The 27,997-nt window shown below is 44.6% G+C and overlaps 1 protein-coding gene across 2 annotated transcripts; it reads right to left on the reverse strand.

The window, feature by feature from the left end:
• Positions 1 to 31: 31 nt before the first annotated feature.
• Positions 32 to 27,953, reverse strand: LOC117878904 (RING finger protein 112-like). Of its 2 annotated transcripts, XM_034773631.1 has the most exons (9): positions 26,896 to 27,953; positions 4,541 to 4,627; positions 4,298 to 4,421; positions 3,593 to 3,723; positions 3,319 to 3,372; positions 2,793 to 2,885; positions 2,391 to 2,603; positions 1,138 to 1,218; positions 32 to 939 (listed from the first exon to the last, which is right to left on the reverse strand). In XM_034773631.1, exons 1-9 carry the CDS (start codon positions 26,905 to 26,907, stop codon positions 880 to 882), a joined length of 855 nt encoding a protein of 284 aa, XP_034629522.1. In that variant the 5' UTR covers positions 26,908 to 27,953; the 3' UTR covers positions 32 to 879. The 2 variants fall into 2 exon arrangements, with proteins under 2 accessions (XP_034629522.1, XP_034629521.1); XM_034773630.1 differs by having other exon boundaries at positions 846 to 1,218.
• Between the last annotated feature and the right edge of the window lie 44 nt (positions 27,954 to 27,997).

Here is a 27,997-nt window from a genome sequence, read left to right on the forward strand (position 1 = left end):
GTAGAAAATATTGTACGTAGACTAGAGTCAAAACAAGTGAGAAAAATAAGATATCAAGATGGCCTATGTATCAACAAAATGCAGCTGTTGCTTATTATTGTCTGTAATGAAAGGTATAAAGGTTTCCTGTAACTGTTTACCACTAAAGAGACCTGTTTAGCTCTCTCCCTCTATGCAATTGTTAGAGAAAATAAAGTATCTGACTTGCTTTACCCAAACAAAAAGTGAGAACTCTGTTATTCTCCAACACTATCTATCCCCATCCACCCCATCTATCTATCTATCTATCCCCACATGCCCCATCTATCTATCTACCTACCTATCTATCCCCTTGCATACAGAGGTTCCCAGTGCTGAGGGCTGGGACAGACCCTTTACCCGAGTGAGGTGTGATGGTTCCTTCCCACTGTGTGTCCCTCCACAGAAGGGGCTCCTGATCTGAACACCCTGCCCTGCTCTCCCGCTCATCCCCCTGACCTAGGGACCTAGGGTGTTGGTGCCTGTCTTGCTCGAGGCCACCTACCATCCAAACTGGGGCCCACCCAGCTGCCCAACCCTCCCCCCACATCAGGCCAAAGCCCCCAGCCAGAACCCCAACGGCCACTGCTTCCTCCAGCCCCACTACAACTACACTCGCCCTGATGCCTACTCCGATACCCGCACCCACCACTGCCAGGAACCACCCCCCGACCCATGGCCAGGCCCAACCACTCGGCCTTCTTCACTTTAAAGTGCTGCCCATAGGCCGTCAGGAACTTGTCCATCTGCTTGTCCAGCTCCTCCTTCAGCTCCTCCAGGGCCGCCTGTTTCTGGGGGGTCCTCACCCCGCAGCTCCCCCAGGCAGCGCTCCAGCAGCTCCTGGCATTTCCCCTCCAGGCGTCACTGTATTTCCACAGGCTTCACATTCAGGCAGCGGCGCATGCTCTGGTGGCCACGGTCCTGTGGGGAGCGGGAGAGATTGGCCATTAGGGACGGGTTCTAGTGTTTCCCAGCCACAGGGGGCACCACCATGTCATGCACCCACAACCCCTTCAACTCCGACCCACCACAGCCCCGTGCTATCCCATCCCTGCCCCTCCCCCCCCCCCAGCTCTGCCGGTGACCCTCACTCCCGACCCGCAGCCCTTCTGTGCTCACCAGCTGCTGCACAAATTGTTCATATTTCCTCCTGGAGGCTTCTACTGCTTTTCTGTTTTCCTCCTCTATCATCGCTGCCATCTGTGGTGGGATGGGAAAAAGGGTGGGGGATGGGGATGGAACCATCTCTGAACTGGGAACCCCTCTCCCCCCACTCACCTTTTCCCCATTCCTCCAGGGTCCTGCTCGCTACTGTTACCTCCCTACTGCCCCCTGACCCCCCACATTCCCCCAGAGCCAAGGACAGCCCCCTAATGACATCACAGCAAGGGCCACATTAGCATCACCCCTGTGGAGGGGGCTGGTTCTCTGGCTGGGTCTCTGGGGGTTCCTTTATCTCTCGGGCTGGGGTCAGGGAGCCCCAATCAGGACATTTTGCAGGGGGCTGTGGTGGTGCCCCCTCCTGGCCTACTGCAACTGGCTAATGGCAGGAGGATCTGGGGTGAGAATAAACTGAAACTGTTGGTTTGGAATTTGGGGGTGTTCTAACCTCCCTAACCCCTTAGGATTGTTTTAAAATCAGTGAGGAAATGAGAGGAAATGCCCCCAAATTGTCCCCTCTACACATGCACTGAATCAGGGGAGGAGAAAATATTAAAAACAAACATAAAGTATGAAAATCAATTTTTCTTCCACTTGCTGAAAATGAAAACCAAAAAAACTTGTGACCGAGGGATGCTGGGGGCGGCTCGGAGCACGGGATCCACGGCCATGTTATTTATCTACTGAGGTCGATGGGATCTGGGCTGGATTCTGATCTCGGTGACCTGGCTGTAAATCAGTCAACCTCTGTGTCCTTTTGTAATCTCGCAAAATTACCTGTTGTAAATTTGTTTTTATCTATCCCCAAACATCCTCATATCTATCTATCCCCTGCATACAGAGGTTCCCAGTGTTGATGGCTGGGACAGACCCTTACCCAGAGTGAGGTGTGATGGTTTCTTCCCACTATCTGCCCCCCGCAGCAGGGGCTTCTAATCTGAACATCCTGCCCTCCTCTCCCGCTCATTCCCCTGACTTGGGGTGTTTGTGCCTGTCTTGTTCTGGGCCATCTTCTGTCCAAACCAGGCCCGCAGCCAGTGCCCAACCCCCCCAATCAGGCCAAAGACCCTGGCCCCAATCCCAATGGCCACTGCTTCCTCCAACCCCACTAGAGCTGCACCCGCCCTGATGCCTACTCCGATACCCACACCCACCACTGCCAGACGCCCCCCCCGCCCAATGTACAGGCCCAACCACTCGGCCTTCTTCACTTTAAAGCGCTGTTCATATCGCGGCAGGAACTCCGCCATCTGCTTGTCCAGCTCCTTCTTCAGCTCCTCCAGGGCCGCCTGTTTCTGGGGGTCCTTGCCCCGCAGCTCCCCCCGGCAGCGCTCCAGCAGCTCCTGGCGTTTCCCCTCCAGGCGTCGCTGCATCTCCAGGGGCTTCACACTCAGGCAGCTGCTCATGCTCTGGTGGTCACGGTCCTGCCGGAATGGGGGAGTGATCGGCCATTAGGGACGAGCACTAGCGTTACCCAGCCACAGGGGGTGCCGCCTCCTCACACACTCGCAGCCCCCTCACTCCCGATCCGCAGCCCCCTGCTACCTCAGCCTTGCCTCCCCCCAGGGATGCTGGTGCCCCTCACTCCCAATCCGCAGCCCCTCTGCACTCACCAGCTCCTGCACTAATTGATCATATTCCCTCCTGGTGGCTTCTACTGCTCTCCTGTTTAACTCCTGTCTCATCACTGCAAACGCCTCAGCCATCTGTGTGGGGAGAGGGAATGGGGTTGGGGGTGCGGATGGGATGGGCCCATCTCTGAACTGGGAGCCCCCCCACAGTCGCCACCTTCCCCACATTCGTACAGGACCTGCTCCTCGCTATCACTTCTGAACTGGTCCCCAACCCCCCACATTTCAATAGAGCCAGAGGGCAGCACCTCGACCCCACAGCCATGACCACATTGCTGCCACCCCAGTGGAGGGGCTGGTTCTCTGGCAGGGCTTCCTGCAGGTCCCCTTATCTCTTGGGTGCTAGGAGTCCTCGATCAGGACATTTGGTGGAGCTGTTGTGGTGCCTCCTTCTGGGCTAGTGTGATTGACCAATGTCAGGAGGACCTGGGATTGGGGTCAATAGAACCAGCCCCCGCCCCAAATCCAGGCTGGAAAGAGAGAGGCGGAGGGAGGGGTGACCTGGTACCTTCATGGGTGAGGAGAAGTCGTAGCGTTGGGTCTTCCAATATCGGGAGACGCCCTGCAGGGAATAACGCCCTGGGGAACTGGGATCAGGGACAGCTCAGCCCCTTTGCCCCCGCTGAGCCCCTTCCCGCTCCCTGCAGCCCAGCACCCCCTACTGAGCACCCTGCCCCGCTCCCTGCAGAATGGCACCCTGTATTGAATCCCTGTCCCCGCCTTGCGGCCCATTTTGCTGTCTCCCATCCAGCCCCCCCCTTTAACAGCCCCCACTCTCCCACCTTGATCCTGGCAGCTAGCTGAGCCCCCGTCAGCACCTGCCTGGCTCGGTCCATCCGGACGTGTGTCCCTGCTGAGTGCACCACACTGGTGACGTACTCACACAGGCACTGCCGGAAATCCTCGTCTATGTCTGCAGGGGGGAAAAGGACCCAGGCATCCAGGAGGGATCTAGGTGTCCAGGGTAGGACACACGTTAAATGCGATTGGGTGGGCTAGTTTGTGCCACAGGAAATGAGATTCCATCTCTGGGCAACAGCTGCTTAACGCCCCCCACCCCACTGCCTGGCGGAAAATGGGGCAGAGGCATGAGGGGGCAAGGAGAGGCTGCAGTGGGGAGACAGCAGTCTCCACTGGGTGGTGCCAGGGGACCCATGAAGACCCAAAAGGGGGACACCAGCATTGTTCCCCTAGCAGACCAGGACCCCAGCAGTGACACCCCCCCCATGTCCCCTTCCCCTCCCACACGGATGCTGTGACCCAGCGAGTGCCCCTGTGCAGTGGGCAATAGAGTCAATTCTAAGTCAAGGGGGGTGAGCTGGGCACTGGGATTTTGGGGTGGGGGAAGTGCAAGAGGGGAAGAAAGGGGCAGCAGAGGAGAGAGGGTGGGGATGGGGGCAGGGAAGAGGGTGGGGGCAGTGCAGGAGGGGGTGGGGACTGGGGGAGCAGAGCAGGGGGTGAAAGGGGAGAAGATGAGGGTCTCTTACCATCTGGCGTCCCTGCCCTGCTCCTGGTGAACTGAGTGCCAGGGTGGGGCAATAGGTAGCACCGGGTGCCACTCGCCCACAGGGCTTCCAACACTAGGGGCTGCTCAGAAGAGACCTCCAGGTCCTGCGGGAGTCAAAGCAACATTTGTGGCTGTCAGCAGGGAATCAGACCCGCTGTGGAAGCGTTCATCTCCACCCCAAAGTTTGCTGTTTCCATGAACACACGTGGTATCTGATCATTACCTGTGTGATTTCTCCAAGATACTCCTGTCCCGCGTCCGCGCCGTAGGCTCCCGAGAGGTACCAATCTCGCACCAACAGGTCCAGGCGCTGCAACAGAGAGCACAGGAGAAGGGTCACACTGGGGCTGGGGGCACAGAGAGGAGACCAGAGCTGGAGGCTGTTGTCCAACCCAGCCACTGACACTGAGACCCTGGGCATGACGTGGGCGTGGAGGGAGAACAATGGACTGGCTGTTTCTTTGGGGTTTGTCCAGCACCTGGCACAATGGGGTCTGGGTCTAGGACGGGGGCTCTGAGGTGCTCTGGCAATAGAGACAGTAAATAGGAATAGTAAGAATCAGGTGGGATAACAGGACTGGCGGGGGGTGGAACAAGCATTATATCCGCATATGGGTTCAGATCCAGAGATTTCACTGAGCCCATAATATAAGTTAGGGCCATTTGCAAATTTTAGATGCAGATCTGGGTTTAGATATGTTTGGATCCACGGTTTTTACACCATCAGATGTATTGCGATGTGGGTTCAGGACCATCTATAGAGGTAACCAGCCTTAGTGCCATTTTAAAAAACCTTAATACTCTTCTATTGCTCATTTTACTTGACAAAGAATTTGTAAGATATGACCATGTAAAATGAAAAGTCCAGCCCTATCTATTATTACAATGGAGGCATTCATGTATCTAGAGATAACAAGAGATTTACAAAATATGGATTTGGCAATTTTAAAAGTTATACAAACATAAAAACTGTGGCTGATTTTATAAATAAATCAAGCTCTGACTAAACAAATGGAAATTTGGCAAATAATTAGTCCATAATCCTGACAGCTTGACTTGCATTTGTATACACGTGAAAAGAGCTGGCCAAAAAGAGTGCAACTATTGCACCCAGCTCTAGATTTTCCCAAAGCATAAGGGGCTGAATCTGAACTCATTTATGTTGTAAGTCACAAGTAACTCCACTAAAGTCAGTGAGGTTACACTTGTGTGAAACCAGTGTGTTGAGCAAATGGAGTTCACACTGCTGGAAGAGTTATTGTTGTAGGTCTTGCTACACCCAGAAGTAGTGCTGTAGTGAGTAGGTTTCGCCTCGGAGCTACTGTGAATAAAACACATACTGTATTTCTCCTGCAAACACATGCGCCTCTCTGTGGGTCTACTCCTTCCTACACCATAATATGACAATACTCTCTCTGTGTTCTCTGAGACCAGAGCTATGGAGGCTGCACTAGAGCATTTGACCTGGAGTAAAGGGAGTTGATCGCTACATTTTAACATGTTCACTCCTTAACTTGTCCATTCCATGTCAAGCATTGCAAACTCTTATAGTCTCATACTATCTGGTGGGGTTTTTAGCCCACCAATTCCTGGAGCTTTCATTTTAAAGATTCTTTGGTTTCATTTAAAAAAAATGTTTCTGGCCCTTTCTGTTGTGGAGAAAAGCTTGAAAATGTGAACTGTAAAGGCTCCAACACCAAAAAGCAAATAAAAATCCAGAATAAGAGTGTCCACACTTGCAGTTATTCTGGAATAGCTATTCCAGAATAACTCATGTGTAGACACGTATTTATATAAACAATCATACAACATAAAATTTGACAGAGAATTTTGCCATAGAAATGTGAAAAGATCCACCCTTAAGACAGCTAGGGTCTGATTCTCCACCTGCTTACAACAATGTAAATCAGAAGCGAACTCACTGAAGTCTGTGGAATTATACTAGTGTAAAAGTGACGGCAGTTGGGGAATTAGGCCCTTAAAGTGCATTCACATGCTACACTGATGGGTGCAGTATAACAGTCTGATTCTGCACGGCTAGAATCAATGAGAACTTTGCTATTGACTTCAATGGGCACAGGAGCAGAACCTAAGTTATGTAACAAGTAAATACATACTTGGGACTATACTGGAATATGTATCATCCACTCCAGAGACAATACACTCATTGCCTATATTGTAGCATTAATTATAAGTCAAGGGGAAATGTCTCATTCATTTTTGCCCTATAGTTTATTAAATGCTTTTGAATTAATGATTTTTAATGGACTTTTTCCTCAAGATATTTGGCAAAACAGTTGCACATTCCTTCTAAGGGGCTGAACTAACTTATTTTGAATTTTATTTCTAATGTTTGCCTTTCTAATATGATTAGATGTGAATCTGAGAGACATGAAGGAAGATATTAATATTGCTCATGGACAGTGATAATTTTATAAATTGCATAGAATTTCATAACAGCCATAGCTCAAGGCAGATTTATGACACACTGCTATGATTAAATAAAGAACTCTGACACTGGCTGTCTACAAAAGCCTGGCCAAGAATAAGCAGTATATGCTGCTGTATGAACTGCAGAGCAGCTGTTATTGAGCCTCGTCAGTTCCCAATGGTGAAGGAATTAAGTATGTATTGATCAAGCAGTGTCCAAGTGATTCCAAGCACTTTAAAAATGCCTTTCAGAAGTCTCAAGTTCGGATTAATAACCAAGAACAAGGGCACAAAAATAAAGAGCATGGTTCTACAAGGTCCTAAGCATCCTCAACCTCCATAGACTTATTTAGTTTTATAGTATCTGCTGTATTCAGGGTATCACAGCCTCTTTATGCAATTGGATACTCATAGTGCAATGAACACAGGCAAATATGACAGTCATTATCCACTCAAGAATACACAGACTTGGATATTTGAAAAGAGTGCACTGTGCTCCTCAAATTTCCTGTTAAAATAGCCCAAAACTTGCAGACCTTATTCAGTCCATAATCAGGAAAAATTCCATTGATGTGATTTTTTGCCTGAATAAGGACTGCAAGATTTGGTAGTTAGTGAAAGAAAGAATGTTGATGAACATACTGCACACCAGGGTTATTTTCTCATCCCTTTTAAAAGGGCCATGCAATGCACCTGGGCAACCACCCATGGAGACAGATGGGCCCATCATTTAACATCTCCCCTGAAGGACAGCACTTCTCAATGCAGCAACCACATTGGCACTTCAGTGCTAGCAGTAGGGATGAGTCTCAGTCCCATATTGGGTCTTCTTTAAAGACACTGACAACTTGAAAATCATATTTCCATCTGAAAATTTTGTATTTACCATTACTGCCAGAAAACTCTAAAAATGTCTGAAACTGAAAGAGAAATTACAGAATAATTCTACGTGTCTGTCTTGTTTTCCAGTTTGTTTACTGTGCAGTTGGCAGCACTTTGTATCTAGTCAAGTTCACTGTTCCAATCATCCTGCCTGCCCTTCCCCAGGCTCTGCAAACCACCACTGAAGAAGCAGCAGGCAGGAGTGTGCAGAAAGAGAAAAAGGGGAGAGGAGGGTTGGGCCTGAGCATGCTTGATGGTTGTGCTGTCATGTTCATCTAAAAGAACCTTCTAACAAAAGCAGGGGAGGAGGAAAACTCTTACAACAATTGTAGGAAAAGATTTTTAAGATGTCAAGACATAATATTTAAAGGCTGCTTTTTGATAAATGTTGGATTCATTTAATTAATCAATTTTTTAAAGTTCAAGTTAACAGTGTCCCTGTAGAACCATTTTAACTAAAACTTTTGGGCTGAAAATATAAGTTATGTTACATATTGTTTAAATCTTCAATACACCACAATTTAAAAGTAAATCACTTACCCACTTTCTTTGGCTTACTTTCCACTCAGATTTTCCCTCTATTGCACTATTAATCTTATAGCTCTATCAGTTATAGCAATTTTGAGACCACTAAAATAAACAGGACTCCAGTGTTTTAACTATTGTATTGTCTTCACCTGATCTGAGCAGGGATAGATGATGTGGTAGTCAAATTCCAGTGTTGCTACCATGGTGAAACTGCACTTGTGGTAGTATAGTGGTTGGAAGTATGAAGAATTAACTATGTGCAGACACAGCTTTTGTATACTGAGGTTGGCTTTAAATTTACATACGTCTAACCTATATGTAATAATGCTATCACTATGGCTACGCTGTCAAATTCAGGAAAATCAATGATTCATGAGCCTGGAGTGTGGTTTGACAAATAAAAAAGTACTGTACTTCATTTATTCTCTTTTGAAAAAATCATGACCCTATGATTTACAATCCTTGCAGCAAGTGACAACTTCATGTAGTTTTAATATTATCGCATATCTATTCTGTAAATAAATATATTAATATTATTAAAGTGCTGATAGTGTGACCAACACTCTATGAGTTAAATATAACAAAATCCCTGCCTTGATGAATTTATGAGGTAAGGCTCTATCCTGAAATCAGATTCATGCAGGCCAAAATGTCCACCCCTGTGAATACAAATGCATGTCTGGGGGCTAAGAAACAGACAAACATATATACAGACAAATTAATGTAGATGCTCACTCTATTACATTATATATTTCTGTTACAATCTGGAGCTCCTTCATAGGGTGTTTAGGCCTAACATTAAAAAGGTGTGTGATTTTTCTTATTCCCCAGTGCAAGTTAATACACCTCTACCCCGATATAACGCGACTCAATATAACACGAATTCGGATACAACACGGTAAAGCAGTGCTCGGGGTGGGGGAGTGGCAGGGCTGCGCATTCTGGAGGATCAAAGCAAGTTCGATATAACTCGGTTTCACCTATAACGCGGTAAGATTTTTTGGCTCCCGAGGACAGCGTTATATCGGGGTAGAGGTGTATTGGAACTGAAATACCAAAACCAACATTAATATTTAGAATCATAATAATAATATTTTCCAGGAAGTTGGCTAGAAGCTGATAAGCTGCTGGCTGCTGTAACAAAATGGAATATCTTGATGTTTCCATGTCATATTTAACACACAAATCTACAAAGAGACCTGGGTCCAGGTTTTGACAAAGCTATTAATTTCTCATTAACCTTTACAAAATAAACTTATTAACTACACAACATAACCAAACACAGAAGGCTAAATTTAGGCTGTCTCTCACAAACATACATGCTGGAAAAGAAGTAGCCAAATGGCTGCAACTGTGCCATTAAAAACTCTGCAGCCCTCCATCTCCAGAGCCACAGAGCTCCAAGGCATGACCAGTAGTCAAAGGCACAGGATTGGCAATAAGAGAGTTTACTGTCTCTGAGGAGAAGACAGACTGCAGGTGCATGACTGCAAGAGTGGCATCAAGGGGCCAAGAGGAAATGGAAAATCAGGCCCAGGGTGCCTGATATGCACTGGTTTAAATAAAAGGAAAATCAGGCTGCTCTAATTTATGTTTCAGCTGCAATGGTCCCCAAGGGACAATTTGGCAGCCCCCAATAGCCAGAGTAGACTGCTCCAATCACACACTGTTCTTCCTTCAGCAGGCCCCTTTACTCCCGGGGCGTATCCCCTACATGAGCTTGTGCCAAGGGCTGAGAGAAGGGCAGTATAGGGCCATTCTGTCACCACAATTCTGTGCCAGGTGGTAGAAGGGCAGAGAAGAAGTTTCTCACACCAACAGGATTGAACTTGTGAGAAGGAAGAGAGAGGGTGTGTGAAGTAGGCCACAGTAAATCAGTTGAGGATTTTACAGAAGCTAAAGGCTTTAAGTGTTTATAGTAAAAGATGAGTAAAATAGATTTTAAATAAACAAAGCCAATGCAGTTTCTGAGACATAGGGTTTGTAAATAGGCCAGAGGTGCTGACTTTGAGAGTTCCTAGGGGATCCCCCCTCTGCCCTAGGCCCCACCCGCACTCCACCCCTTCTCCCGAGCCTCTGCCCCCACCCTGCCTCTTCCCACCCCCACTCTGCCCCCGCCCCGCCTCTTCCTGCCCCATTCCGCCCCCTCCCTCACCTCTTCTTGCCCCGGCTTCTCCCTCTCCTCCCCCAGTGCCTCCTGCATGCCACTGAACAGCTGATCACCAGCGGGTGGGAGGTGCTGGGGGGGAGAGGGAGGAGTTGATTGATGGGGCCCACCAGCAGGCGGAGGCACTGGGGAGAGAGAGGGAGGAGCTGGCTGCCAGTGGGTGCTGAGCACCCACTATTTTTTTTCCATGAGCACTCCAGCCCCGGTGCGCCCACAGAGTCGGTGCCTATGACAGAGGCAGTGTCTTGCCACCATTCCTTGTCCAAAACCTCCCCATTCTTTCACAGAGTTTACCTTAATTTTTTCAATAAAGGAACACAGCTCTAAGTCAGGACTTTACTCATATATATAAAAGAGCAATTTTTAGCTTGACTTCCTGGTCCTCTCTGTAGCTCTCCTTTCCTCAGTGGCCACTATTCCTTTTTAATCCCTGGGTTGGATCTAAAAATGCTGGCCTGTGCTGGCTATAAGGGTAACTTGCTAGAATAGTTCTGCACCTGTTCAGACACCTGGTCAAAGGGATCGTCATCTCAGAAACAAAATTAATCTGTACAACTCATTCATGTAGTAAAGGATGTTCTTTTTAAAGGGAAAAAAATCACTCAGGACTTGGAGGTTTTTAATTAATGAAAGTAACTGACAGTTTATTTTTATCATGAAGCAGTAATTTTAAAAAGTCAATCTATCAACACCAACCTTCTCAGAGTAGGGAATAAAAGCTGCTCTGAGCTTCCCAGAAGAGGCCAATGACTGAATGCAATTCAGAACATAAATTTTCTAGGAATAAAGTGCCTAGCCTGCAACAATAGCAATAATAGAAATGAAGACAAAAAGGAAGAGGAAAATAGTTATTATGTATTAACTCTCATCTTTTGCTGTATGGTGAGCTTTGACCTGGTGACTTTTTAATGAATTTGATTAGGATACAGATTGGGAGAATTCTATGGAGAATAATGGGTGGCCCTATCAAGATTGTATATACAAAGCTCATTTTCTTCCAATGTATACAGTCAGTGTTTGATCACTAGGCAATGAGACATTTTCATTTCATTAAAGAACTTAAATTATTTAACTCTTAGATGTATGTAGAATGCACCCAGTAACATCCCCATCATGTCACGGGTGGAGGGCTGAGGTTCTGATTGAATTAGAAATCCCAAAGCCACTTCCTCTCACATCAAAGTAATGGTTACAATGGACTGTGGCATGACAGCTGGTAAAGCCCACTTGAAAGAGGTCCAAAGCTGTTTATGAAGACAGCACAGAGCATGAGGTCTGCAGTCCCACCAAAGGAGCTGTAGCATAGCTGTTACAAGAAAATTCATGCTTTAACAATGAGGTCTGTGACCTAAGTAAATGTGAAAAACAAACCTATTAAACAACCTGCGCTGTTTAAACTTGTCACAGCTTATCACCATCGTTTAGAGTTATTGTGCCAGAACTGCAACAACAAAAATCTGATCTAAATTGGGCAGGTGGACATCAACTGCAGTAGAGGTCACTACATATACAGAAGAGGCAGTTTCAGCATGAAGGAAGCAGAAGCGCATGTAATGCCACATGCCTGGCTCCATCAGCAGGGATTAAACCTAGGATGCATAGATCTTAAAACATGGGAGCTAAAAGACCAAGCTCTATTAGCTAAAACTGTAGCAGGCTCATCAATCCTCATCTATGGCCCAGCCAGCACTAGGAGGAGATTGAGTACCACACTAAGTGGGAATGAGTTACATACATGCTTAAATCATCACAGGGAAAAATTAATTGTGCCTGCCGGCTGAATGCCTCTGCGTTGTCCAACACAATCAATATTGTCTTCATATGCTATACCACTAAACTGGCTCTAAAACAAATATTAATTTAACTAGTTTTTTAAAAAGTCCTCATCCTTGCACGCTCCTTCCTGTCGCCATCACAGCCAGTGTTAACAACTGTGATGCACAAAGTGGAAGACTATCACAGCTGAATGCTTCTAGACAAGACTGACTATAGCAAGTGTTTGGCGTTTCTATAGCTGTTATATAACTTGTCTATGCTGCTACAAAATTCCTACTTCATTTATATAAATTATCCACAGCACAGGTTTGTGTCCTTGATTCTTCAATATTAACTAAAAGCTCATCAAAGCTGATTCACTGTTAGGCCAATTCCTTCTCTGTGTATAATTCCTTAAGTCACAAAATGATGGGAATTAAAAAGAAAGCTTTATTGATATTTCTAACACTTAAACTATGGGTAAGTAGAAACCATAGGAGTAGGTATTGGATACACTCATTACAGAAGGAAAACACACAGGTTTGTGCACACGTGCATATGTGTGTGTGAGAGAGAGAGACAGTATATTTAGACTTTTAAAACAATAAGTCCCCTCTCCAAAGATCTAGGCTCCCTGTCATCACTTCAAAAATCATATATTTTATACAATACTTTATTCAGAAAAAAATGTGTTAAAAAAATTGTGCTGCAAAGTCAAGCATTCAAACATTAGGAAATTGCAGAATTCAGGATGCCCTTTAGTTCATCTCCCTTGTGCATCTGATACAGTCTTTAATTACATGATCACATACTATTTTTCCCATAGAACCTCTGCCTCATTCATTGAATGGATAGTTGTTCAATATTTTGCTTTATTCTTCCCATTCAATGTTATTGAATTTATAATCACACCACCATGGTGAGAATTCACTCCCCTCATACCCTCTGTTCCTATCCACCCCGCAGCTTCTGCCTCCTTCCCCTCTGCTCCAATCCACCCCACTACTACCCTGGTTCCTGACCCTCTTTCCCTCTGCTCCTAGCCACCCTCCATCCTCTGGCTCCTGCCCCTCTCCCCTATACTCCTATCCTCCCTTTCAAGCCCCCAATCCCTCTGTACCTATGTACCTATATAGCTCCCACCATCTCACTCCCCCTCTGCCCCATCCTCCACCACCCACTGACTCCTTTCCCCCACCCCCACTGCTTCTTCCTATTCTCTGGCTCCTGCAACAGCCCCCTCCTGCTGCCACCATTTCTCACCCCACTACATTCCCATTATCAGAGGGGTAGCTGTGTTAGTCTGTATCCACAAAAACGACGAGGAGTCCGGTGGCACCTTAAAGACTAACAGACTTATTTGGGCATAAGCATCTGAAGAAGTGGGGTTTTTACCTACGAAAGCTTATGCCCAAATAAATCTGTTAGTCTTTAAGGTGCCACCGGACTTCTCATTGATTTTGTACATTCCCATTAGGTTAATTCCTCCTTCTCCTCCTTGCTGCCTGAGTCCACCTGGGAGTCCTTGAGAGAAAAGCAGGGACAGTCTCCTTGTTTTCAGTTCTTGTGCTTGGCACAACAGGGGTGCCTGGTAGTGGGGCAAAGCAATTGTAGGGAAAGTGCCCCTCAGGCCCTGCAGGCCAGGGTTGAAACATGCTTAGTACAGATGGAATTTTTGGAGAATTGAGTTGGTAAAATCTAACAAGTCTCTATTGAGCATGTACAAACAGAGATTTTTTGTAGGCTGTGGAGAATGTCAGGTAACACATTGAGTTAATGTTGTTTTGTATATGGGGATGTGGAAAGTAAATCTATTGTTGGATATGAGACAGTGATGTAATATCTGAGGACTTGGTAAAGACCTATTTGGTTGCCACCATGCAATGTTTGTTCAGATTCCAGCAGTGAGGTGAGGACTGTTGGTAGAAAGAATTGAGACTGGCTGGCTGGAGGTGGGTTGTTCCGGGATCTCCATGAAGGCACTAGGGATGGACTCTGAAGACACCAATCCATCAAGGACTGTAGGAGTCCTGGCTATTGGGAAAGTGGTGTTGAGAGCAAGTTCAGAGGCCATAGGACCCAGTCTCTTCTAAGAAGGAAGTCTGAATGGGATCTGTAATAAGACTTTCCTGTGCTTGAGAAGGTATAGAGGGCACCTCTAGCTGAACAGTAATGAAGTTAATTCATGGGTTTACTTGTAATTAATAAAGTAAGAGTTTGTTAAACAAGTCCTGAATGTAGCTGTAGTGACTGGGTTTTCCTGCAGCAGCCTTCAAACAGCATCTACCATATTTATCAGCAAGCACCCTGCTCTTGGGGACAGGAGTCCTTGGAATACGTGAGCAGACTGAATGGTAACACAAGGTAAAATTTCAAAGTGTGAAGCTTGGTGGTTGCAGCAGTTACCTGAGCCCAGAGTGTAGGAAACGTGGAGTCATGACAGAGTCTTATAGTTTGGCCAAATGTACATACATTTTCTAAGGGATGACAAAAAGCACATCCCTGACACCATAGAAAACCTACTGCAAAATTTTAGGTCTTTCCTCCAAAGCATGGAGGCACTAGAGCTTCTCAAGAAAGTTTAAAAAAATTTAATATGGACAAAGTAATATTTTTTGCTAGGATCACCTCTGGAGCCTTTTTTAAAAATTGGTGTCACATTAGCTATCCTCCAGTCATCTGGTACAGAAGCTGATTTAAATGATAGGTTACATGCCACAGTTAGTAGTTCTGCAATTTCATATTTGAGTTAGTTCAGAACTCTTGAGTGAATAGCATCTGGTCCTGGTGACTTATTACTGTTTAATTTATCAATTTGTTACAGAACTTCCTCTATTGATACCTCAATCTGGGACAGTTCCTCAGATTTGTCACCTAAAAAGAATGGCTCAGCTCCCTCATATCCTCTGCAGTGAAGACAGATGCAAAGAATTCATTTAGCTTCTCTGCAATGGTCTTATCTTCCTTGAGTGCTCCTTTAGCACCTCAGTTGTCCAGTGGCCCCACTGACTGTTTGGCAGGCTTCCTGCTTCTGATGTACTTAAGACATTTTTTGCCGTTAGTTTTGAGTCTTTGGCTAGTTGCTCTTCAAATTCTTTTTTGGCCTGCCTAATTATATGTTTACACTTGACTTGCTAGAGCAGGGGTCGGCAACCTTCGGCATGCGGCCCATCAGGTTAATCTGCTGGCAGGCTGCGAGACATTTTGTTTATGTTGACTGTCCACAGGCACGGCCCCCCCACTGCTCTCAGTGGCCATGGTTCACCGTTCCCGGCCAATGGGAACTGCAGGAAGCGGCGCGGGCTGCCAAAAAAGCAAAAGCAGAGCAAACTTCCCCACACTCTTCTGTTACCATGCCTCAGTCTTTAATGGAAGGATCAGTAGGAGTAGGAGAATAGTTCAGACTTAATGTCCATAACAGGCTTGATCCTGAGTTGCTCCTGCAAGTGAATAGGACTCGAAGCTGAGGGCACATAGCACCTTGCAGGATTTCTATGTATTATATGGCCCTCATCACCATAGCATCTAAGAAAAACTCACAAACATTAATGAATTTATCCGCACAGTAGCCTTGAGTGGTGGGGAAGTATATCTACCCCATATTTACGGATGAGGATCTAAGACCCGGAGAGAATAATTGAGTTGCCTAAATTCAAATCAAAGTCTATGGAAGAGCCAGGAATTGAACCTAAATTGTTGACTCATAGCTCAATGCCCTATCCAGAAGATCATATGTCTTTCTACCTTAAGCTTTAGTATTTTCAGCTCAGAAAGTGACAAGCATTCGGAGTAATATCCTATGTAGCGATGATGGTTTTTGAGATGTGAATAACCACCCACTAAGAACTAAACCAAGATAATGCACTTATTTTACAAAAAGAACAGGAGTACTTGTGGCACCTTAGAGACTAACAAATTTATTAGAGCATAAGCTTTTGTGGATGCATCCGAAGAAGTGGGCTGTAGTCCACGAAAGCTTATGCTTTAATAAATTTGTTAGTCTCTAAGGTGCCACAAGTACTCCTGTTCTTTTTGCGGATACAGACTAACACGGCTGCTACTCTGAAACCTGTTATTTTACAAAGGTCACAAGACAAGAACTTCAGAGCTATTTTGACATAGATTTTATCTTTAATTTTACATGTTTTGGTTTGCTAATAATTATGCAATAACTGTTTTATACTTTTTCAAACTTGAAGACTATTTTGTTGATTTCTCCTAAATTAACTGTCATTTTAAAAATGTCATTTCAGATGTCTGTAGTTTACTATAGAATCTGAAATATTTTCAAATAGAATTTTACAATCATGAGCATTTTTAAAAGGGCAATAACATTCTACTTTTAAAAAGCACATATGGAAAACTTTTTTTAAAAAAATGTACTCAAACTTTTTACATTCATAGCACTTACTACTTAATTCATAGCATTTACTTTTATTACTCTGGAAGCTTTAACATTTAAAACCATTTAGTGCCCTCTAGTGGGACATTTGCTGTGCACTGCTAACTTCTAGACAATGTGAACTTTGTGATTCTGCATTGAACACTACATTGGAATTAGAGATCATGGAAAAATGGGGCGGGAGGGACCATTCACAAAAATGGGGGGGAGGGACCATTCACAAAACTTTTCCTTGAAATCTATTTTCTGTTTTTGCAAAAATTTCATTTAAATTTTCTAACCAGTTCTAATTATGATGAAAAAGTACCATTAACCTCTGACTAACCAAAAGATCACGAGTACAAATCACATATTTAGTGAGCATTAGGCTCTGTTTGTTCTCAGAGATACAATAGACTAACAATTGATTTATTTGCTAACAGCTCACATGCCCAGATAAAGCACAGTTCAGGGCTTGTCTACATGGTGCTTTAGTCTGCACCTGAGGGATGTAAATTTCAGTCTTCGCTAGCACGTTGTACACTAACTGGCCCTTGTGGACCCTGCTGGTGTGCACCAAAAGTTCCCCAGTGCATGTTAACATAGTACGCTTTGAAATGGGACTACATTAACAAGATGTAGGGAACTTTATGGCATGTCAGCAGGGTCCACATGAGCCAATTAGTGTGCAGCACACTAGAGCAGACTAAAAATTACACCCCTCTGGTGTGGACTAAAAGATCATATAGATAAGCTTTCAGTGTGCTTTCCTATCAGGAGCTGATCCAATGGTCCTACCAGATGTATGGCTCCCATTGAAGCCCATATGCAAAATGATGTGTGGATCAGGCTGATCCAGATCAACAAGTTAAATGTAGTCAGAACCTCATCTAAACTCATGGGACAGCCATTTTCTGTTGCACTACTATGACAACAGAATGATAACCCAACAAAGAACTACCAAAATTATCTCGGAAACCTTTTTTCAGGCCTGAAAGGAAAGTTTCCTCTGCACTGGGATGTATACTGACTTCAATTATTTTTTGGTAGTGAGGTTTCCGTTCACTCACATGCTACTATTTCAAGATTACCCTGGAGTAGCAGTCATTGGAATCCCCACCAGTTTTCCTTCTTTAGGTTCTCCAAGATGGCACCTTTTAGTTTTAAGGTCCTGCAGCTAAGCATGGCCTTCAAGAAGGCCCTTGGTCTCCAAGTCCCTGATCTTGCAAGCATTTAAGCGCATGCTTAACTGTTAGCATGTGAATAGTCCCGTTGTGCTTATAGTTAAACACACACTCAACTGTTTATAGGATCAGGGCCTATCTAAGAACAACTAGACTCACTTTGGATTCTGTCAATGCAGTTCCCAAATGAGATAGGAGAGATCCATTATAAAGAGTAAAACGTGTTCAAGAAAGCCAGCCTCGTAGGCTTGCTGCAGACATGCCACCTCTTGCAAATTTACCATGAGAGACGCGGTTTTCAAGTAAAATTAAGCCTCCCTCATGATCTTGCAACAGAATTCTCAGATGTCAGGATCTTTTTTTCAGCTGTAGGTGGCTGGGGCTCCCGCTGTCAACATCCCCTATCCTCTCCTTGCAAGCCTGACAGCTGGAGCCCAGCCGCCCGGTGTTGACAGCGGGAGCCCCTCCTTTGTGGCCTCTGACTGTCAGCCCCAGGTAGCTGCTTCCCTGCCCCCTGGAAAGTGGGAAAGGGGACCCCACTGCAGCTTCCCCCTCCAGACCGGGGAGGGTGAAGACCCCTAAGAGGAGGTGAGGCTGTGAGGACTGAACTATGGTTTGGGAGCTGCTGAAATAAGGAGAGTGGGGGCTCATGGGGTAGGAGGGGCTGCACTGCTGATGGGTTCTGAGCAGATGGGGTTGTTGTCAGATGTTGGCTGCGTGTGTGTTCATTCAATGTGCTGTCCCAGCTCTGGGCAGGTAGCAGAGATAGCAGACTTCAATTAAACTGCCCAACAAATCCACAGACTTGCTTTTCAGTGAAGGCCCCCGGCCAGGTTTATTGTCGATGAAGCACAGTAATAGCACCTGGCAGACTCTACAAAGATACAAAGACATATATGCCTGTGACAATGGACACAGCTGTCAGTGGCAGGACTTTCCACTGCTCTGTAGGCTAGCCAAAGACACTCCCTCTAAGATACATCTTTATACATCAATACAAACAAGCTCCATATTGCCCCTGGCATATGAGGGTGTCACCCATTGCCTTGTGCATGTTGGTTTGATCAAAACATCTCCATCCATCATGCTATCATCCTAATGTTATCCTTAAGATGGGTCAGTGTGTTCCTGTTATGTTTGGGGAATGTGTTTGGTATTGAGGTGTTCTGGTACCACCTTTCTGGAATGTGTTTACATATATATTCTTGTGCCTAGCACTACTTAGCAATGTGTGTTTCTGCAATATCAGCCATGTTCTTGCCAGATTCTGTGTGCAGGGCCTGCCTCTTGCTCACAACCTGACTTTGCTTCATATCGGCAAAGTTTTGGCCACTACTTTAGTTCAGGCCTCAGCCTCATACCAGGTCTCTGATACACAGGCTTATGTTTCAGGCTCTCTTCCTACTACAGGGGTGTCAAGGGTGAGTGCTTGGAGGGTGAACTGAGGGTGGTGGAGGTTGATAAGGTAGGGGGGCTGAACTGATGTGGTGGTGATGATAGGGGTTGGGGGACTGAACTGACGAGGGGGCTGAACTGATAGCGGTTGGGTGGGGACAGAACTGATGGGGGACTGGAAGACAGGATTAATTGCTGAGCCAGAGCCATGCAGATGTATCCCTGCGTGCAGCTCCTGCAGCAGAGACCAAAATCACCTTATCCAGTACATGTTGGAGAGTGGGCAACACTAATTGTTACATGCACACACCCTGGGGATGGGCAGAGGGAGTTCAAAAATGAAGAGACTGATCTAAGAAACACAATTTCATCTTTTTTAAAATTCTCATGATTTTGGGGCCAATCTCATGATTTTGGAGGCTCCGACTCAAGATATTTGATCTCTTGAAGTTGGCAATACTGTCTACAGAGTTGATTTTGTTAGAGGTAATTTTAAAAAAGAACAAAGTGCTAATTTTAAAATCAACAACTTACCCAAAGAATATTGTTGGCTCATTGGAAACAAAGAGATGGAACAGGTTGTTTCAGATCAGGATTGTTCCAATATCTTAGTGCAGTTTTGTCCACCCAGGCAAAAATATATGTTTAATGTAACATGGCTACCCCTCTGATAATTGATATGAATGGGCCACTTCACACCGTTCAGAGCTTCCAGAGCTGCAGATGGATGTGGAGAGGAACATTTCTTTCCATCTGTCCTTCCCCTAAAAGGATGACAGTTTTAAGTGCTCTAAAGTCTGAATGCTTGCATGGATTTTCTTTAAATTGGCTACGCCTTCTGTGCGTGCAGAGTAGACTTAGTGAGTCACATTTGAGGTCATTTGAGCCAGGAGTTCCAGAGATAAAGAAATAGCTGATTTTCAAAAAGTTTCTAGGTTGGGGCTTTTTTAGGGGGTGGAGGCAGAGCTAGAGATCAAACTATTGCTATGATGCTGTTCAAAACAATCTCAACAGTCAATTTTTATGCATGGCAGTGCGGGGCAGCCCTGATATCTTCAGGGACCCAAACTTGTGAATGGTATTTTAAAACCATGTTCACTCTTCAGTTGCATAGATATGGACTCTGGAAGGACTGCAGTGCACATACACCAATAAATTAAAAACCAGTGTTTCTGTGCAGCCACTTTACGCGTGCCTGGGTAGCTGAAGGGAATATGCCGACACCATTCCCCAGTGAACACTCCACCACTGATGTTTCTAGTACGAACTTTTGTACATCTGTGCAATAAAGATTTAATAATGCATGTTGCTTGCTACACATTGTCTCTGTTATAATATAGTGTTTTTTTATTTTATGGGGAGATTTACTGTGAACAGAGAAGAGTAGTCAGAAGCTGGTCTAACCAAAATGTTTGTTATATCGGGTGGGGAAGAACTGGAGACAGAGGATTTTGTGTGTGGGAGTGGGTCAGGGAGAGAGGCTGTGGCTGCAGAGGCGTTGGACAATGATGAGTGGTAGTAAGCAAGTCTTGAGTCTCTGCTGTCAGGGTTGCCAAGTGTAGATTCTGGGTGATTCCTGGATCAGAAGTTTGCAGGAGCAAAGAGTACATCATGACATGTGGATTTCTAGTACAAGCTGTTTTGGCTTGGTATGCAAATTGTGGGACACAACATGTGTAACTGCCTAAATGACTAACTGCTATCAACAATATATCTTTTCCTGTTCAAAAAATAAGGAAATTCAATGACAAAAACTTCGTTAATGCAGAGTTAAGGTTGCTTAGTGGTATGTTGCCCCCTTGCAGACAGCCGAGTTGAGCAAATCTCAAACTTCTGAGAACAAGGAAATGCACAGTTAAGGTTTCTCATGGAGCCTTAACTCTGCTCTTTCAGCAATGCCCCAATATACCCCATTAACACACATACCCACACATATTCTGTCAACCCCACAGTTGATTAAATGTACAGGCTCTTCACTTCCTTTTACATCCCACTCACCCACAAGATTCCATCTAATACTGTTTAAGAACCCCCCCAAAAAGTTGTCCACCACCTTCCCTTGTTCGCCTGGACCTGGCAGTAGCCAATGGGAATTATTTGAATATACTATGGGTACAGTCAGTATGTCAGTGACAGAGGCAGTAGTTGGGCCTGCTTCCAACACCAACCCCTTGCTGGTAGGGTGGGAGATACAGCCAGCAGCATCCTTAAAGAGGATATCCTATTTCTCAACAGGCTTTGGCACACTTTCTTCACCAAAACAATAAAAGGAGTCCAGTGGCACTTTAAAGACTAACAGATTTATTTGGGCCTAAGCTTTCGTGGGTAAAAAACCCACTTCTTCAGCTGCGTCTGAAGAAGTGGGGTTTTTACCCACAAAAGCTTATGCCCAAATAAATCTGTTAGTCCTTAAGGTGCCACCAGACTCCTCGTTGTTTTTGTGGATACAGACTAACACAGCTACCCCTCTGATACTTCTTCACCAGACAGTGCAAAATAAGATACAAGGGCATGGAAACCCTATTGGACAGCAGTACAGTTGGCCTTCTCATGTTTAGCTCTTGTAGATTCCTGGACCAGTTTCAACTGAAAGTCTTGGGCAACTTCTCTAGGACCTAGGCAAAATCAGGTGCTCCCCTGCAGAGTCACTGTTTTGTTGCTGTTTGATAGTGGAAGTGTATTGAGCATCAGAGGAGTACTTCAGCTTGTTTACATCTACATAGCGACCCCTATACAAACTGCAGGACTTTTCTAGGTGATGGAGGGCCTGAGTGTGCTTTAGGAAACACTGACATACCAAAAGATTAACAGTGGGGTGCCTCGAGGTTCCTTAGTACGTCCTATGTTGTTCAATATATTTATTAATGTTCTGGAAAGGGTGGGATGAGCAGTAAGGTGGCAAAATGTGCAGATGACACAGTTATTTAGATTAGTCATTACCAGAGAAGACTGTGAGGAACTTCAGAGAGACCTAAAAAAGCTAAGTGAATGGGCAGCACAATGGCAAATGAAATTCAGTGTCAATAAATGCACATTAAGGGGAAAATGTAAACTATGCATATGCCTTACAGGGTCCACATTTACTGTATAAGCTCGAGAAAGGAACCTGGGCATCACTGTAGAATCTGTGCAGTCAAAAAAGCTAACCAGTTTTTAGGATGCCTAAGAGATGGGATGATTAATAATACGAATAATATTATAATGACTTTACATCAATCAATGGGGTGGCCTCATCTGGAATACTAGGTCACCGATCTCAAAAAGGACATTGCTGAAATAGAATGGATACAGAGAATTGAGACAAGAATAATCAAGATCATATTGGGAGAAAAAACTGGGACTGTTTACTTTAAAAGGAGATAAAATAATGAATGGTCTAGAGAAGGTAGATTGGGAACATTCAGTAGGGTGAGAAAATTGCTTGATCTAAATACTGCCTAGTGTAATAAGGTCTAAGATTTAGACTCTGTGCTTATTTTCTATTTTCTTTGGTAACTATCTCTGACCTCTTATGCCTACCATTTATAATCACTTAAAATCTATCTTTCCTTAGTTAATAAATCTATTTTATCTAAAACAGTGTGGTCTGGTTGAAGTGCTTGGGAAATCTCAGCTCAGGTACAAACACTGGTGCATGTCCTCTCCACATTGAGGGAGGTCCAGATTGGGTAATAAACGTACACTGGTAAGGCTTCTGACCAGGGCAGGATGGTACAGCGCTAGGGTGCAAGGCTAGGAAGCTGGGGGGAATTGGCTGGTGCCTTTCTCTGCGTGATTTATGAGTGGCTTTCAGAGCATTCATGCAATCTAGATGGGTGTGGGGCTCCACATGCTGCTGAGCTGAGTGATAGCAGTGCCTGCAGGGGTTTGCTGCTTATCGCTAGCAAAGGATTGTGAGAGACAGCCCAAGCTGGAGAGTTAAGGGGGCAGGGTTCTTACACTTTGCTCTGGAACATCTGGTGCTGTCCACTGCCAGAGACAGGATACTGGATTAGATGGACCATAGGTCTGATCCATTAGGCGGTTCCCATGTTTCTACATTTGGCAGAAGAGTAGTGTTGTCTGTGTAGAATCCAGAGCTTCTTGTGCTGAAAGCATTTACTCAAAGGCTGTGGTAACTGGTCTTGGTGGGAGCTCTGACAACTGCTGACACACACAGCTAAAGGAATATCTCAAAACCAGTACAGGAGGGCTTTGTGACAGCCTCATAGAGGAAGAATAGTGGCTGGGCCAGATCACCAAGCATGTACTGATATCCGGAATTAACATCCTTGTATCCACTTTGAACACATGGAAGCTGGAGGGGAAAATCCAGAGGCCTGGATACAGAGCTGTCTCAAGTCAGGAACTTCAACAGAATAATACTGGGGAGCTACTTGCTCTCTCTTGGTGCCTCTTTCTCTAGTCTCTCATGTGAAGGCCAGTGCTCAGTACCACTGTCTTCAAATATTGAGATTCTAAGTGGAGCTCTTGGATGGTGGATGATGGTAAAGGTGCTTCAAGGATGAAGCTGTTCCACTGCGCTAGCTACTGGGGAGTTGGGTTTTGCCACTGTGGGCAACTCTGACACACAGTCCAGGCATTCATTAGTATTGGCTAACTCAAGCAAAAGCTTCCAGAGTTAACCATTTAAAGCACTCTGGGCTAGCCTCATGTTGGATTTACAGGAGACCCCCCTGGATGACTCAGCAATCATACGCCAAGGAAATGCCGGTATTGGACCCCTTAAACAATACTGACAGGAAAGTACTGTGATAGCGCTGGGGAACCAATAGCAAAGACATCAATATTCAAAGGGAAAAAAATGCTCAGGAAAAAATAAATAAAATAAAATAAAATAAAACTTAGCACCAAAAGAGTATCAAGCACCAGAAACCAGTGATGGTGCACTGAGGTAGGCACTGGATTGCTGCAAAAATAAAGCACCACAATTTTATGCTGAAGCATTTGAGAAAAAGAGCTCTGATATGTAACACTATCTCCAACTTGACTGGAGTCAGGCTTGTAAGCAAGAAAAGGATGCCTGAGAAGGTGTGACTGGGATCTGGTGAACAGCTGGAATCCAAAGAAGCATGGTCTCTTCCATAGAGCTTTTTTGCTAATCATAGTCAAGAATATTGAGTGGAATATTCAGAGGGCAGGTTTTATACTTGGGAAGGGAGTGGCTCATGATGATCAATAGGTGTGTCTGGAGGGGTGGTTCATGACCCACACCTGGCTTCCACTGCCCTCAAAGGTAATAAGTCCTTAAGAGTCAGGTGCATTTCATCAGTCTTCTGCTAAGCAGATAAGAACTAGAAATCAGAATCCTGCACAGATGGAATCTTAATTAAAAACTGAAGTATCCAGGGCAATCCAAAAAAGGTAGCAGGATCATAGCTAACAGGAGTGAGACAGGAATGAACCCATAGATAATCTTGTCTTGTCAATTCAGCTGGTGAGCCTGAAGAATTTTCTAGTTAAAACAGCTAGCAAGAAGGCACGAGTAAAGAACCAAATAGAACCTTTGGGATCTAAGAAGAGAAAAAATACAATACAGTAACTCCTCACTTAAAGTTGTCCTGGTTAACACAGTTTTGTTGTTATGTTGCTGATCAACTAGATAAAATGCTCATTTAAAGTTGTTCAATGCTCCCTTATAACGTTGTTTGCTTGCAGAAAGAGCAGCCCGTTGCAACTAGCTGGTGGGGGCTTGGAATCAGGGTGGACCAGTAGCCCCCCACTCTCCTAAGTTCCCTGTGCAGCAGCCGCCCTGCAGGCTACCAATTGCCAGCAGTTCAGTTGTTCCTCCCCCCACTGCCATGTGCTGCTCCTACCCTCTGCCTTGGAGCTGCTCCTGGGAGCCTTCTCCTTGCTGTGCAGGGGAGGGAGGAAGAAGAGGGTTACTGTCAGGGTGTCTCCTTCCCCCTCACTCCTGCCCCCTGCTTACCTCTTCTCCATATTGAGCAGGGTGGGGACAAGACAGGGCTCAGGACGGAGAGAGCTTGCTGGCCACAGCTGCTGTTTCAACTTGCTGATCTACTTAGAAAGGCAATGTACTTAGAGTGGGGTCAGCGTACTTAAAGGGGCAATGCACATCTCTCTCTCTCTCTCTCACACACAGGGTGTGTGTCTCTGTCTGCCATGCTGTCTCCCCTCCCTCTATTCATGCTGCCTTGTAGAGTATGAGGCTACATTAACAATGTGTTAACCCTTGAGGGCTCAGCCAAATGCTAGTCTATCATTTAGCAGTAAGGCATTCCCTGGGAAATATCCACCCTCTAACTTCGCCACCTCAACCAAGCTTCACAATCATCATTGCTGTGTACAGTATTAAATTGTTTGTTTAAAACTTATACTGTGTGTGCACATATATATATATATATATATATATAAAAATTATCAGTTAGGGTATCTGGAATCAGCATAATTGTTTGGCTATATCTAGCAAATACCAGCCGATCTATTTGCCATTTGTGCAAAACAAAACAAAACCTAATCATTCATGCGTTAAGGTATCTACGGCTGCCTAGATAGCATTCACATACAGTAAGTCCTCACTTAACATTGTAGTTATGTTCCTGAAAAATGCGACTTCAAGCGAAACAATGTTAAGCAAATCCAATTTCCCCATAAGAATTAATGTAAATAAGGGGGGTTAGGTTCCAGGGAAAATGTTTTCACCAGTCAAAAAACTATATTTTATATAAAATACAATCATCACTGCTGTGTACAGTATTAAATTGTTTGTTTAAAACTTATACTGTGTGTGTGTGTGTGTGCGTATATATATATATATATATATATATATATATATATATATATAGCCAAACAATTATGCTGATTCCAGATACCCTAACTGATAATTTATCTCAGCTATTCATGACACCTCTTCCCTTCCTCTCATCTCTCTCCTAGAAACCTACTTGCTGCCTATTGGACTACAAGAAGTGAATTTATCCCCCCAGAAAAGAAAACTAAAAACCAGACTTTTATGGAATAATCATGATACCCATATGTATAAATGAGTAACCTTACTGCGCTTATTATTGTGACATATGTCCTCACAGTCCCCTCCACCTACTGTTTACTACCTCTCATTGTGTCATGTGTAAATGGGACCGTAAATTCTATAGGGCAAAGACAATATTCTTTGTTCTGTAAAGAGCCTAGCAAATTTTTGGCACTGTGCAAATAGCAAGTAATAATTTCAAACTGCTTCTAATCAGATAGATCCAGCAGTTGATTTTAAGTAAAAAGAGCATATACACTTAAAAAAAAAAAAAAAAAACCAGATGTAATATAAAGTTGCCTTTTTTGTTCTGCCCATCTGAAGAGACTTGTTAAAGCAAAAACACACACAACTGGCAAATTAAAAAAAAGGCAAAAAGCAATAAAGCAAACAAACATAAGTGAAAATGTAAACAAAGTGCTACTGCTAGCTATGGAAAATAAGCCTAAAGAAACAGTAGCACATAGACGCATGTAAAGAACTACTAGCAACAAATGGATACAATTAAAGTGGCTGAATTTTTAAACATTTCAGAATTTAAAAGTGATGTAAAATATTTAAACTACTGCAACTCTGTTTTACAGTAATGAGATTTGCAAAACTTATAACTGTATCATGTCTAACTTCATTTATCATTTAAAAACAATTTTACTGAAGTTCTGTTCATTCAATTTAGGTTCTTATTACTCTGACGAGAAAAAGAAATATTGGCCAAAGTCAGAAAATACTCTTTTTACACAAAGATGAGAAGGAGGATTCATTAGAAAAAGTTATAAAAGAAATCATATATTTAAAAACCCCCCTTTCCTTTATTTATAATACCCTAGATTGTTACAATTGGAAGAATTTTAGAAATATAAAATACCTGTTCTGCCATTTATGCTGGTTGTGTATCTTCAGCAATTCACTCAACATAAAATTAAAACTAAAGCAGGCAGTTTAACTTCTGGTTCTCATGCCCTAAAGCCCTGCTCCTGTGATGAACTGTGAGCTGGTGGACCCATGTGTTCAGCAGAGTCCCATTGATGGCCTAAAATTGTTTGTGACCTGATTATCTGAAAGATTGCCTCTCTCTCCACAAGACATAGTGGGAGAGTTGAGATCAGCAGGCAGGCTCCAGCTAGAACCTCACTGAAATCTTACTTTCTCATTAGGTCCACCAGAGCCTGGATTTGTTAATCTTCCAGATGTGCTGCAAAACAAATCCTTTATTCTTTCTTTTTTGCAAGCTATTGTGGAGGAAGGAGGCTGAAGATTGGGGTGGTTGCAAGGATAACAGAATCTTGATTTTTTATGAACACCAGTCTTACCATCAATCACATAAACCATTTTCCACAATGAAAGAAAAATAACATAAGGTGATGGCAATGAAGAACAACTGGACATCCTTTCCCATTTTGATGCATTGAACGTCACATTGCATCATTTTGAAAGACAAGACAGCAATGAAGTGCACCCTACCGCAATACATGCCCCATTCCTTTAGTAATGTTGAGGTCAGTATCACGAACTTTTTCTTTTTAGGAACTCCTCAATCCTGCATTATTTGTTCATAAAATAGGGGTTCTACTGTCTGGCGGGTATAGATGAGACAGCAGGCGGTGGTTGTGGTATTACATTCGTTTGTGTAGCGTAGCTGAAGAAAGAGAGGCCCGGAGTGTAGGATGGGAGCTGTATTTTGTTATTTCGTATATTGATGAAACAAATGAATCAATAGGCAAACGCAGGCGCCGCAAGCGCGTAAGACCCGAACGCTTGTCCCGCTGTCAATGGCTGGAAATGCGCCTGTCGCTGCCGGGTTTGGCGAGCCGGGGCTGGCCCGGCATCCCCGCCCCATCCTAGTGCTGAGGACGCCTGTCCCCTCCGCCCGCAGCGGTCCCCGCGCCGCCGCCCGGCCGGACACCAGGGGGCAGGCGGCGAAGGGAAGCGGCCCATCGATGGGGGCGGCTGCTCTGCGTTCGGCTCCT

The sequence above is a fragment of the Trachemys scripta genome, chromosome 6 (assembly GCF_013100865.1).
Source record: "Trachemys scripta elegans isolate TJP31775 chromosome 6, CAS_Tse_1.0, whole genome shotgun sequence".
Taxonomy (NCBI): domain Eukaryota; kingdom Metazoa; phylum Chordata; order Testudines; family Emydidae; genus Trachemys; species Trachemys scripta.